The following is a 14,790-nucleotide window of genomic DNA, read 5'->3' on the forward strand; positions in this document are numbered from 1 at the left end:
AAATAAAATAAAATAAAAGAGAAAACGAACACTTATTTGATGTAGCAAGAGCGCTACTACCCAAATGAATGCCTCAAGCGTTAGTTTCACCATATGTTGCCTTCGTTAATTGCCACCACAGTAACAGGATGTGTCTATTACGCACTGAAATACCTACTTCAAACCAATTTCTTGGTAACAATCCCTTTCCCCAGACTCCATGTGTTTGATGGTGTCTCCTTCGTACATTGTTTGATCCATAGTGATAAGAAGCTTGACCTTCATACACTTCGTGTTTTTTTGTGATATTCAGGATATCACGTTTATTGCGCTCCTCATCTTACAAAATTCTATTGATGTCACCTTCTATGAAGATACTCTTTTAAAAAATTACAGTGTCTTCAATAAAAACTAGGTCCCCTCAAGTAGTCTCCAGGGGTACTATTACCATTGAAAAGAGAATCACTTCTTTGCCACCACTGAAGGTTAATGCATGACGATAAAAGCAGCAAGGAACTCCACAATCACATAATAAAATGGCCGCCTTTGTATTTAAGAGTTTTGTGGTAGATTACCAAGTGCTTGTGAGGAAAACTGGAAGTGTTTTGATGCTTAGGGCAGTATATTTGGATGACAGTATCATCAATGGAAGATACATGAGGGAAATTAGAAAAGCAAAGGCTCATTTGCACAATCACTTACACAATGTAATCTAGATCGCATCTATTAAATTATTCTCCACTCTCAAACGCAACACAAAAACAGGGGAATTAATTTAGTCCACATTACACAGCTGAACTACTTAGCAGGCATACATCATCAATTAGCTTATCTAAAATCTTCCTCAACCTTCATGAAAAATGAAAAATTAAGCCACTAAATCAAATAAACATCCACTAGGTGAAACATGATATAATAACACTGGCACACAAAAATCACCTGCAATTGCTCGATGAGATATGATAAACATCTCTCTCTCAACTTGCTTGCCTCTGGTCGAGAAATACCAGTACCTTTATATACCATGAAATTGTCAAAAACAAGGTTAAACACAGAAAATAGAAAATATAACGATGTGCTCAATTCCCATATTCAGTATGACATACAGCAGGTTGCCTATCATGATTTATTTATTTTTATAAATATGGATTTATATTAACAAGAGAAAATTTACAAAGGAAGCCTATCATGTATTTCACCAAAAAATTAAAGAATGCAAGCTACAGAAAGCATTTTTATGGATCAAACAGAGATATTAATAACTTAGACCCGTTCCATACAATAATTTAAAAGGTAATGGCAAGAAATGATTCTGGAATGCTTTGCATAGCAAGTACCAGTTACAGGGACATTTTTAATGTAATGTGGCACTTGTAAAGAAAGGTTTCGTACATATTCCTAAAAAAAAAAAATGACCTTGAAAATCACAGTTCTACTTAATTATGAGAAAGTGGAGTATTCCTCTAAATTATCTCCGGGAAATGTTTAAGGAACTGGACTTATGCTATTTATGTAAAGAAATGCGTATTTTCATGAGAAAGTAAGAAATCGCATAGAAATGATTTACAAAAGATTCAAGCTTGATTTGCAGTTGAAAAAAGAGAATTTCTCACAAAACATTTTTCAGAAGATTTTTTTTTAAATTAGTGAGTAGCTTGTATTGATCTCTCAAGGCAAGCTTAGAATACAACAACATAAAGAGTAAAACATAAGGTACAAATAGGCCTAAACCAATGGAAAGTCCAAAGCAGAAACAATCTTAGATACACCAGCTTTTGCAACTATCTGCCACTGAATTAGCAGATCTAAAAATCTTTATCCCAGCAATGCACCATTTAGACTTGACCAGCCAAAAACATGCTGCAGCCTCCAAAAGATGGGGGACTTCCTCCTTGACCAGCCAATAGCTAGGGCAGAATCACCATCCACACACACACTCAACAAAAAAAAAAAAAAAAGCTGGGCCTGGATTGCAAATAGAGGAACCATCAAATTTTTTTTTTTTTAAATGATGCTGATTTTTATTAAGACAAAAGCTCAAAAGAGCATATTACAAAGGAAGGAATTCCTCCCATACAATGAGAGATTGTTGGGAAGTTCCGAATTTAGCCAATTTATCAGCCAAATAGTTGGTCGATCTAGGAATGAGATTCCAATTACAATGCAAAGAAGATACAATGTCAGCAATAATATCTGTGATGGGCTAGTGGCGCCAAGGGGGGAGGCTGTCTTTGGAACACCAACTAATAACCGTCTTCGAGTCGCCTTCAATGATTAACTTGCAATGGAGACGATCTCTGAAGATTTGGAGGCCAAACAACAGAGCACTAACTTCAGCAGTATTAGAATTGGCAATGCCCACCGGGCCCGCATAAGAAAGAATGGGGTCTCCATTGTGACCTATGAATATACTACCTGCTCCTGCTGGACCAGGACATCCAATAGCACTACCATCAAAAGTCAGCTTTGTGCAGTCTCTGGGGGGAGAATCCCAGATAACCATTCTAGGAGCTCTGCTAGGGCCAGACATGTGAGCGAACAAATTCCAATTTTCCTGAAGGGAAACCCCTGAAAGAGTGGCAAAATCCTTCTTTGTATGAAGCCAGCTCGAGATAAGGCCGACGGCATGAGAAGTCGTGTTATCTGAGGTATTAGCTTTGGAGTTGAATCTTCGGTTGTTCCGCTCGAGCCAAATGCACCAAGGAACATGCGCAAGATAGGCTGAAAGAATTAACTTGCCCAGCCGAGGAAGGAGAATCCCTCGAACCATCTAAAAAGTGCCAAAGAGGTCCTGATGTAGCCCCAATTGGAGTCCGATTTTTTGAAATATCTTCATCCAAACTTGCCACGAAAATCCAGTGTAAGAGGACATGTTGGACTGTCTCTTCACACTCACCGCATAGGGGACAAGAAAGATCGGGGGAAGTGAAGCCTCTTCTGTGAAGGTTGTCTAAAGTAAGAATCTGTTATCTGATGGTTGACCACACACGAAGAACTTGATTTTGCTTGGCGCTGAGAGTTTCCACGCCAAATTTGCCTTGTGCTCATGAGGACTATAGTCTTGCTTTCTGATATGAGAGTAAGCTGAAGTGACAGTGAATCGACCATTATTACTGGGCTTCCAAATCAGCTCATCAATTGAGTGCTCCCGAATAATAGTACTATTGTGTTTAGTAAGGAGAGAACAAAAAGCCAACGATTCCTCATCATTTAATCCCCGACGAAACTGAAGACTCCACGAGTGATCACTCCATGAATCAGCAACAGAGCAAGAATGGTTTTTTGCCATCCTATGCAGCCCCGGAAAGTCCTCTGAGAGAGATCGGGGGCCACACCATTCGTACGACCAGAAGAGAAGGGTCCTTCCGTTGCCCATGTGAAATGTGGTAGCATCTCTGAATACTGGAAGGAGCTTGAAAACTGATTTCCATATCGGGGATAGGAGGGAAGCAGCGCCACCCTCTCTCCACCATGCACCCGAAAACTGAAGGTAGAATTTCACCATATTCTTCCATAAACTGTTGTGCTTTTTGTTGAAATTCCAAATCCATTTGAGCATAAGAGTTTTGTTCATTTCTTTTGTAGGCCGGATGCCCAATCCTCCCCTATTATGGGGCATGCAAATATCCTTCCAACTGACAAGATGGTATCTAAAGGTATCTTCTGAACCCTTCCAAAGAAATCATCGACGGATGGTATCAATTTTGGAGCAAACGGAGGCCAGACAGTGCATGAATGATAACAGATAATTTGGAAGCCCCGCCAGACAAGACTTGAGGAGAGTGAGACGCCCCGCTGTTGATAAGAGTTTACCCCTCCAAGTGGCTAGCCTCTTTTCAAATTTCTCAATGAGGGGGGACCATAGTGAAGCCGAAGGCCGAGAATCAAAAAGTGGGAGCCCAAGATACGTAGCTGGCATATTTCCCACAGAGCATCCCAGATAGTCCGCCATATTCCGAAGTCCAGCTAGATCAATATGATAGCTAAAGAGAGTGGTTTTTCCCCAGTTTATGCTCTGACCAGAAGCCAATTCAATAATCCCAGCACAACACGTAATTTTCTGATCTGATCCATAGTACCAACCCCGAAGCAAATAGTATCATCTGCAACTGGAGAATCGGAATATCAAAGGTTGTGCAATCAGTGTGGTAGGAGCCATCCCATGTTCTTGGCCGAGTAGATCAAGGAGGATAGGTATTCTGCCACCACATTGAAGAGCAGGGGGGAGAGGGGGTCGCCCTGTCTGATTCCTCTAGTTCCCTTAAAATACCCGCAAATTGTGTCATTGAGAAGGACTGAGTAGCTTGCGGAGGAGATGCAGCTTTGGATCCAGAAGCGTCATTTTTTTTCTGAATCCCATCTTCCCCAGGAGGGTATCCAGAAACTTCCAGTTAACTCTGTCAAATGTCATTTCGAAGTCAAGCTTGAGGATGAATCTGAGGAGCTTTCGGACCTTGAAATAATGACTAAGTTCATGACATGCCATGGTTGAATCAAGAATGTTTCTTCCCTTAAACAAAGCACTCTGACCATGGTGAATGGCAATAAGGAGGATTGCCCTCAGACGACTAGCAAGGAGGCGCGCAATAACCTTATATGCACAGGTAGTGAGACTGATCGGCCGGAAGGTCGATGGGAGCTCTGCCCCATCTTTTTTAGGGATGAGGGCGATGAAAGAGGCTCCAATACTCCTATATCTGATGTCATACTGATAAAAGGAGCGGGCCATACTGGAAATGTCTTCTCTGATGAAAGGTCAACAACGACGATAAAATTCCCCATTGAATCCATCCGGACCAGGAGCCCGATCCAAAGGAAGACCAAGGGCTACAATTTCAATTTCCCGCGTAGAGAAGGGGAGCTCGATGAGACTAGTTGCAGCTGATGGAATAACCTGAAGGTTAACCCTTTGGAAGAAGGGCCGAAGTGGCTAGTGATCCGAGTATAAATCTGCAAAAAAATTCACCAGTGAGTCAGAAATAATGGCTCGGTCCGAGGTAGCCTCACCGTTGAAGCTGAGCGTGGCAATGTGGTTGGCCCTTCTTCGTGCAGAAGCGACTACATGGAAGAATTTTGTATTAGCATCCCTATCGGAGAGCCATTTGAATCTTGCAAGTTGCCCAGTGCACTAACTCGTTGTGGGCGAAGGACTGCAATTGCCCTTGAAGGGCGTACCTCGACAAGACTTCCGAAGAAGAGAGACCTCTGACTTCCTCCTCCGAGTCGAGAATGGCTATCTGAGCAAGAACATCGGTTCTCACAATTGAGGAGAAGGCCTTCTTTTTTTGAAGCCCAAGACCTCAGTAGCGGGTTTAGCATCTTAAGCTTGATTGGGAAGGCCCACCTTCTCGGTCCTTCAACGGTCATATTCTCCCAAAAGGATTGGAGAGATAGATCATAAGAGGAGTCCGCCATCCAATTATTGTTGAACCTGAAAGAGGGGGGATTGGGAGGGGGGGAAGACGACTCTATTGAGCACTTTGCCAGAGACGTTACTGTAGAGCTGAAGCCAATCTCGTCCAGGTCCCAGCTGCCAATAAAATCAGTAAATAGCCTCATGGAGGTAGTGATTCTCCGGGACAACGGGGATTTCTCATGGCAAAAGCGAGTGACATTGAAGTCACCCACAAGCATCAGAGGAATAGGCCACTTCTGACAAGTCCTCGATAGATCCTCCCAAAATAAGTGGCGCTCATGGTGTCTGGTAGGGCCGTAGACACCAACTAGGCACCAAATGTTCCCCGAACCTTTGTCTCGCAGCTTGATGCCAAGGGAGTAAGAGCCACTGCAACGGTCAAGCACCTCAGTAATACTGGTGTCCCACATCAGTAGGATACCGCCTGCCGATCCCACTGCATTCACTAAAGCCCAGCCGGGCTCCTTTAGATGCCACAACTCGCAGATGTATCCAAGGGGTAGAGAAACCACCTTGGTTTCTTGAAGAACAACAACATTTGCCTTGGTAGAGGCAAGGAGGTCCTGGATGGAGGCGCGGCGACGCAAGGACACAATTCCACGGACATTCCATGAGAGAATAATCATTGATCATTTTTCATCTTTTATGACTTCTCAGATGAGTGGTTATCTCCCAGGAGAGGCTCCGCGAAGACGGTGCCCATCACCTTGGCAAGTTCCACTATCGGGGCCCAGGTTTCTAGGTCATATTTGTGTTGATATGACTGAAGAGTTGCCAAAAGCACCTGAGCTCGTTCACCCGGCTCTGGAATGATGAAATCCCCCGCCTCTGGGTTGCAGGGGTATCGAATGGTGGTACTAGGTCCTCCCTGTAGAACCTGTCTCTGCTGCCCTCTAGCTCGACGCTGGTAGGAACCGTCAAAATTTAGCTTTAGCCAAACTGAAGGAGGGGACTGCCATGACACTACAGGTGGCTTGTGAGAGCTAAAATGAATTACCTTAATCTAGAACTTCTGAACATCTGACCATGGGAAAGGAGGTAACCCATATAAAGTATCGGCCACAACGGGGTGCTGCACACAGCCTTCTCTACAACTCCCCCGAAAGAGCTGTTTCAGTCCTTAAAAGTTCTGCTATTCCTTTCAGCCCATAACTGCCAAGGAACTGCTGCTAGAGCTGCCACCAAAGGGCCCTACAATAGGTTGGCAAAGGACAGGTGGACCACTGTTGAAGAAACTGGCCAAAGGTACTGGGCTTGCACAATCAAATGCCGAAATTCAGGAAGAAGGCATTCCAGACTGCTGTGCTGAAATTGCAGTGTAGCAATATGTGGCTGCAGCTTTCTACTTCCCCGCATAACTTACATAGTGAATTCACAATCATCTGTGCTCTTTTAGCTAGCTCAACACAGATAAGAATTTTCTCATATGATGCTGTCCACAAGAACTGCAGTACTTTCCTGGGGTCAATTAGTTCCCATCCCAAGCTAGCAGCCACGTCCTCATCAGAGACAAGTGGGAACTGGCTTTTGTAGAAAGAGATGCAAGTGAGAATACCCCAGATGGCAGTGGATCCAAACTATTTCATCTGCTCCTCGGGCTGAAACATAATGACATTCCAGAAGCTGAAGGAGAGATGAGGAATTCAGTAGCTTCAGCTTCTTCCGGGGTTTTCCTAAAATGAAAGTTCCAGCTCTATCCTTGCTCTTAAACTTTGGAGTCCAGGACTGAGGTAGTCTTGGATTGACTATTCAAGGTTGAATACCTTGCGTTCATTCAAAAGAATAATGAAACACGTTACAACATTAAACAGGGGAAAGGGAACATTGAACGAGGGATTTTCTCCAAAACATTAGAAAATACCAATCTATGCATTTGTCTTCACAAGCCTTGCATCATGGCCTCAGAGCTTTTATTTCTTCTATGGAAACTCCCAAATGATTAGCCAAGTTAGGAGGACATTTCCAAATAATAATCATAGGATTGTCTTAAAACTTATCTAGGTGGAACTATTCCCACTAACTGCCCCTCATGTCCAAGTTTACACAGTTGGCCAACAGTTCTGAGACATGGACAACACAAAGGGGCTATAAACTACATAGAGCACAAATTGGGCCCAATAAATAGACCTGCTCTGGTACCATATTAAAGTTGGATCTAGCGCCATCCCAATGATTAATTATGTTAGGTGGTCATTTCCTAACACTTAAGACTTATCTATATGGGACTATTCCCACTAACATTCCAATTACTTCATCACCCTGAGTCTAACTCAATGTACAAGGTTGTATCTAGTATCTAGCAAATTTTGGATATGATAGCTTCATTTCAGGTTACATGGCAGTACATACATCGATCAGTAAATTCAGCACCAAACTCTATGACAAAGGGGTGATAGTTTTTTTTTTTTAATTAGCTTATTTAAATAGTATGGGCTTCAAGCCTCACTTTGTACTTTTTTTGTTTTTTCTTTCAATATAATTTCACCACCACTAAAAAAAGGGTTCTAAAACTTCGGTGGGGTCAATGTGGACTGGGTTCATTAAGAGCAGAGTTGAGGTTTTAGCTTATTCTAGCAGGTGATACCCTTCCTAGAAAATTACAGAAACATGTGTACACATCAGGAATATAGCAATAGAGGATACACATTAAGAATATATTTCATGCCTATGCAACCATGCAACATAAAAAAATATGGGAACATATATAGAAGAAAAGAGGTTACCCAAACTAAGACCATCCAGTAAAACAAGAAAGGCGCCATGCAGAAATGCAGAATCTGAACCAAGGCTGCCTTCAGTGGCATTAATGAAAGCAACCCAAGCCAAGAGGTCTCTCACAGTCAGAACTCTCCCCGTTTGCAACTGATCAAACCACTGTCACAAAAAAACAAGATAACACAGCAAAATAAGCACTGCATTTCCTAATAAATCAATAAAACGTGACAATAACACCAAAAATTAAGATGTTACATACTTCCCAGAATTTCAGCATACAATCAATGAGGTAAGAGAGTTCCGGTTTGTCCAATCTGCACAAGAAAAATGACATATAAAAGCTAAGGACAAAATGCCTTATCAAATGAAAAAGTGAGGACGACATACCTCTTCAAAGCTATCGCTTTAAGCTCATCTAGCTCACTGACAGGTGGAACCCAAATCTGAGTGAACCTATTCCGAAGTGCCGGTGACAGTTCCTTCTTCCCATAATCACCACCGGGATTCATTGTTGCTAGAACAAAAAAGTTTGAATGCGCTGAAATCTCCTCCAACTCAGTCCCCCCTTTCTCAGCTAAAGTCTGAATAAGCACACAAACAAAATTAAAGAAAAGGGTAGAATTGTCTATTCCTTTTTTATAAAAAAAAATCATGAATTAGAAAGAAAAAAAAAGCAGATATTAGCACAGACAGCAAGCCAAACGAAACATCTGGGAAAAAATAACCCACCAGTTTTCTTTCAGGCTCCAGAACACTATTTAGCCTTTCCAGCACGCTATCATCAGCCAAGGAGATCTCATCAATTAGAAAGAGGTCACCATTCTTCATTGCTTGCACAAGGGGTCCATCCTGCCACACAAATATGGTCTGCCACTTATGCTGCACCTCCATCAGGTTAGACAGCAGTTTATCAAAAGCATCAAGATGCTCCTGTTTGACTTTTCTGTGTGAAACCAGTGATTGTTTATAACTACTACTAATGTTTTTCAGGTAGGCTATGGTTGAAGAAGCATGCTCAATTTCAGAAGATACAGCCTGCAGCCAAACAAGAGCAATAGAAAAAGCAAATAACTCAAAAGATATTGAAAACAGATGGCTGAATTTTTTAGGGTCAGAAAAGAAAACTGCATTACAGAAAATATCCAGTTAATACTATGTCAAAAAAATCACATACGTCATTCCCTGGAAAATGCACAAAAACCTCTGACTCCATTAGCTGTTCAACAAGATTTTTGAATTCTGCCAGCAATCTTGACCTATCCCGTACAGGATAGTACCCCTGGATAACATATTACATATGAGTATAATTATCTTTCACAAATCCAATCAGGATAAGAAATAGACAAGAAAAGCAAATTTTAAAGTTGGCCAACCCCTATAAAGTCAGAGGTCTCTGTGTATTGATGACAGTTTAGGATGTGCAACTTTGACCCCAATGCCGTGCTTAGAAACTGGCAAATAGTCGTCTTCCCTCCACCAGTTTCACCAACAAGAAGAACAGGCTCTCGCAATATGTAACAACGTGCAACAAGAAAACAAAGCCTCCACATACTTCTACTACAGATGATACTGTAAATTGTGATTCAAGTAATGAGGGAAAAAATTAATAATATTTGAAAAAAGCGCAGAATAGAAAAGTAAAATAGGCACTAAGAAAGGCTTGGTTTTTGCATTTCTCTACTTTATGTGGTACATGGGAGAGAAAATGAAAACAATCAGTAGTCTTACTTCTCAAGCTTTCTCATTGCTCCCAAAACTTTCTGCAAATCCAAAATAGAGTCACACCCCGATATTGCCTGCATTATGAGAAGCAGAAAAAGATTCGCCATGGGTTACACTAGGAACAAGTTTTGAATATGTCATTGAAAACAAAGGAAAATTTTCAGCAGAAAAACTAGAATTATAAACAAAAAACTAACACAATCCAGCAAATTTCAGAGACTGGAAACCATAAACAGTGGCAATCAACCAGATGGCATAAATTCACCAAATACCAATATATATACAAGTTGGAACCTTTCGTCACCTTGAGTTTCGCACATGCTCACACCCTAGCCTCCATTTCCTACCTATGCAAGTTAGAGAATTAGACTCACTATGTTCATGTGTAGTGACTGGTCTGGTTTGTTGAGTTGCCGCAGGTAAAATGTCAACTGTATTACCCTAGCTTCTAAGTCATTGAGGGGTAGTTTCATCATTTCATAATCATAACATGTTAAAAAGGTTATGCTCGTTTCCCCCTCTGGTTTCGCTCACTACCGATAGTTTTCAATCTCTCCTCTCTACACCATGCTGTAAATAGAAACCAGTCCCTTCTTTCTCCTTTCTAATGAAGGAAAACACACAGTATAGGAACCTAAAATTGTACCAATGCACATGAAATGTCATTCTAGAAACATAACATGGATAATGATATGAAGAAAGACACCCAATTCAAATGCCCAAGCTTATTGTACAGAGGCCGAAACCCACATTATTATGCTATGTTGTGGAACATTTCATAACCTATGTGGAAATAAACTTACGGTGTTGTGAAACATTTCACAACCGATGTGGAACGTTCCTCAACACCACCCATCATTTGTGGGTTTACATTGTGACTCCAACCAATTTGGAATGTAACAAAATACTCCCCATCATTTGTCGATTGACTTTGTGACTCAGACCTCTTCATCATTTTGGATGTATATGCCTTGTAAGCCCTATAAAAGATTGTTGTCTCCTTAAGCCGTGAAATTTATTTCTCTAGAATATTCTCAGACTCAAAAAGGGTATAAATGTTTCAGCCTAGTCTCACAAAAAAATTTATGCTTCTATGACGTAGCTTCTTTTGAGAATACTCTTTATTGTTCAGATGAAGTGAGTGGAAAATTGATCCTGCTCTTACATCAATCTCTCCAGTTTTGTTGCTAGCCACCATTGCCAAGGGAACAAGAAACAATATCACATCTTACTTTTTTTTTATGGAATATGTGAATATTATAAACAGAGAAGAAATACAACCCATAGAGAGGGGCCACCCTCCACAATAAGGCTTTGGAGAGAGGGAGGATCCCCATTTAGCATGAGAATCCGCCAAGTGGTTGGCAGATCTAGGAAGGTGGATCCATATACAATTCAGGTAAGAAGATATATTACAAATTTCAAAGAAAACATCTCAATGCCGCCGTACAAGGGGGGGCTCAGTGCTTGTGGAATCGGAGATACCCAAAGGACCAGTGAAAGAGAAGAGGAGGCTATTATTTTTATCGTGGATAACTCCACCAAATCCAATGGGCCCCATGCAGCCTAAAACACTGCCATCGAAATTAAGCTTGAAGTGATAGGGGGAGGGGACCACATTGTCATATTTGGGGCACGAGAGATGGCAGCAATCAGGCGCCAGTTTCCTCGGAAGTCAAAACTACTGAGGTGGAGGAATTCTTTCTTCATGAGGCCCTCAATGTGTTGGCAAACAGAAGCAAGACATAGTATGAATGATAAAAAATAGTTTGAGAGACAAGCAACACAAGAGTTAAGGATAAAAAGTCTACAAGGTTTAGAGAGCAATCTTCGTTTCCAAATGGTGAGCCGCCTCCCAAGCTTCTCAATCATCAAGATCTAGAAATTCTTATGAAGCCGGCAATCAAACAAAGGCATTTCGAGGTAGGTGGTAAGAGGGGAGGTTAATGTACATCCCAAGTAATCGACCATAGATCGAAGTTCATCAAAATTGATATTATATCCCATCAGCGTGGTTTTTTGCCAATTGATTTTCTACCTGAGTATAATCTCAAACCATCCAAGAAGAGCTTTAATGTTCTTAATGTGCTAAAAAATCCTTTCTCCAAAATCAATGGTATCATTAGCAAATTGAAGAAGAGGCACATCAAAAGCGCTCTGATTACGTACAGGACTAGGCCACCCAGCGGATCTCGTCAAGTATATCAGGGAAGATAGATATTCGGCAATCACATTTAAGAGTAAAGGGGACAAGGGGTTGCCTTGTTCGATGCCTCTAGTGCCTAAGAAAAATCCACAAATAGTGCCATGAAGGAGGAGGGAATAGGAAGCCGAAGAAATGCAGCTTTTGACCCAGAAATGCCTACAATGTCTGAAACCCATGCATCCTAGAATGGTAGTGGAGAAGGACATGGGTGGTGGATTTTGGGGTACTGCAGCTGAGGGGACAAGTTGCATCTGGAACATGAGTCCCCCGCCTAATGAGTGCATCGGAGGTGAAAATTTTGTTTCTACAGGCACACCAGGTCAAGAAGTTGGCACGAGGAAGAGCAAGAAGAGACCAGGCCAAAGCAATAGGGTGGCGAGTCTAAGAGGTGTTGGGGACATTCAGTAGATTGTCGGCTGACGCCACAGTGAAGGAACCTTTAGGGCAAGGGGTCCAAATAAGAGTGGGATGTGGCCGTAGATTTTAACATGGGCAAGACAGGAAAGGAGGTTGGAGGTCGTCAGGGCTTCAGAGTCCGTGAGGGTTCTGCGGTGGAGGTTCCATCCGCTAAAACAAGACCAGATGTTCGCAATGGAAGCATAGGGGAGGCTTGAGAGGCTCGAGATGGAGCTGAATTTTTTGTCCAACAACTTATCCCCCAACCACCAATCCGTCCAAAATTTTGTAAGATGCCTATTCCCCAGGCAACTCTTAACCGCCTCCGAGAATTTGGGGAGTAGGAGGGCGATTTTCCTCCAAATAGGCAACAACATATAACAGCAGCCGCCATCAATCCACCAACCAAATGTCTTATTGGCCTTGGCAGCGACTAGGGCTTTCTAGATCAAATCAGAAGACAAGTTGAATCCCCATATCCATTTGATGAGGTAAGCAAAGTTGGTATTTGCAATGTTTCTTATGCCAAACCCAACGAGATGCATAGGTTGGCAGACGTCAGACCACTTAACAAGATGATATGTTCTTTCCCCATTGGGCCCACCCCAACGAAAACGCCACTTGAGGCCTTCTAACCAATTTCTGACAGAAGCAGTAGAATGAAAAAAGGGAAAGAAAATAAATGGAAATACTATGAAGGCGAGATTTGATGAGGGTGATCCCTTGGGATCCACAGAAGTGCCCGCAAGATTTTTTGTTGACCAATAGGGAGTAAAAAACATTGGAGATGCAGCTTCGCATCCAGAAACGCCAACGAGTACCGGATCCCAGTTGACCAAAAAGGTGGTCAAGCAACTTCCAGTTAACACGATCAAACGCCTTTTCGAAGTCAAGTTTTAAGACCTCTGGGAAGGGTGGCCCGCTTGAAGGAATCAAGGAACTTGTGAACTACCATTGCAGAGTCCAGAATGTTACGGCCTTCGACGAAAGTGCTCTAGCAGGGGTGAATGACTTGCAGGAGGACCGCACAACGGCGATTAGCCAGGATCCGAGCAATGACCTTGTATGTACTGGTGGTGAGGCTTATTGGCATGAAGTCGCAAGGGTGCTCAGTGTTGACCTTCTTAGGAATCAAGGCAATGAAGGAGGCACTAATGGCACGATGAGTGATCCCACAACGATGGAAGTTGTTGACGAAGGCAAAAACGTCGTTGTGGATGATCTCCCAGTGATGGCGGTAGAACTCCCCTTTGAAGCCATCTGGGCCTGGGGCACGGTCTGTCGGCATCCCGAGAGCAGCCGGGTCAATTTCCGTGGGGGTAAAGAGGAGCTCAAGCTGATCAACATCCTAGCTGGCAATGCAGTGGTGTTGTAGTTGATGCAGAATAGGTTGGTTGTATGTTTCCTCTGTGTAAAGATTTGAGAAAAACTTAACAAGGACATTAGTGATAGAGAGACTATCTGTAATCATTGGATCCCTACTATTTAGAGAGGTGATACAATTAGCTCTCCTTCTACTCGAGGAGATGGGAATGGAAAATTTTGGTGTTTCCATCTCCATCGATCAGCCGGTGGAATCTGGCCTGCTGCTTCCAATGAATGGCTTCACTGTAAATGATATCATGAAAATCACGATTAAGTTGGTTTCAAAGAGTTAGCTCAGGGGTCGAGAGGTGTTGAATCAAGACTCTACTACTACTGGTCAAAAAATTAGCAAGGTAACTTAAACTACACAGCATGTGCCTCCAAGAGATGGTCTAATTGCAGCACAGACATTTCTTCATTGTGAATTTGAAGACAACAATAAATAACTTTTCTTCCTAATACCCAATTGGTAATGATGGCAGAATCACCGACACACAGTAGCGCAAAATGATTTGGGTATAAGAGGAACCCCTAAAGGAGAGGGGGAAGTTCTGTTTCCATCAAGTCACAATGACAAAGTGGAACACTGTACCAAGTCTTTTTGAAATTGGTGAGCAGGATTTATTGATAATGCAGAGCAAGCTTAGGTTACAACAACATAGAGCACAACGTAGGATAAAATTTGGCCTAAGTCAGTCGGATGGAAGGCCCAAAGCAGAGACTAGGAATTTTTATCCTAGCAACCACCAGTCAGAACTTAAGTCAGATATCTAATAAAAAATATGGCACAACCTCCAAGGGGTGGGGAACTTCACTTCACCATCCAACAACTAGAGCAGAATCACCTTCCACCAACAGAGGCCCACAAAATTGTGCTTAAATAATCTGATTCCTGTATGTCACCCGTTTGCCTCTGCTTCATTTGAATCACAACCATCCTGCAGGCCCCACCAGAGTCATGGAAAGTGCCCTTGCCCCTAAAGGCCCCTTA

At 42.3% G+C, this 14,790-nt stretch overlaps 1 protein-coding gene across 4 annotated transcripts in view; it reads right to left on the bottom strand.

The window, feature by feature from the left end:
* LOC137934665 (midasin) overlaps positions 1 to 14,790 on the bottom strand; it is a 60,898-nt gene that overhangs the window by 28,565 nt on the left and 17,543 nt on the right. For all 4 annotated transcript variants that reach the window (XM_068779125.1, XM_068779122.1, XM_068779124.1 and 1 more), the window contains exons 18-25: positions 9,839 to 9,906; positions 9,484 to 9,679; positions 9,285 to 9,389; positions 8,840 to 9,145; positions 8,498 to 8,691; positions 8,370 to 8,424; positions 8,119 to 8,269; positions 919 to 992 (exon numbers count right to left, since the gene is read on the bottom strand). In XM_068779125.1, coding sequence (XP_068635226.1) covers positions 919 to 992; positions 8,119 to 8,269; positions 8,370 to 8,424; positions 8,498 to 8,691; positions 8,840 to 9,145; positions 9,285 to 9,389; positions 9,484 to 9,679; positions 9,839 to 9,906 — 1,149 coding nt within the window. The remainder of the gene's footprint in view (positions 1 to 918; positions 993 to 8,118; positions 8,270 to 8,369; positions 8,425 to 8,497; positions 8,692 to 8,839; positions 9,146 to 9,284; positions 9,390 to 9,483; positions 9,680 to 9,838; positions 9,907 to 14,790) is intronic.

This window comes from Aristolochia californica, unplaced genomic scaffold (assembly GCF_029961685.1).
Source record: "Aristolochia californica isolate CCGP_79_NKW_82.1479 unplaced genomic scaffold, dmAriCali1.0.hap1 SCAF_6, whole genome shotgun sequence".
In the NCBI taxonomy this organism is placed as follows: Eukaryota; Viridiplantae; Streptophyta; class Magnoliopsida; order Piperales; family Aristolochiaceae; genus Aristolochia; species Aristolochia californica.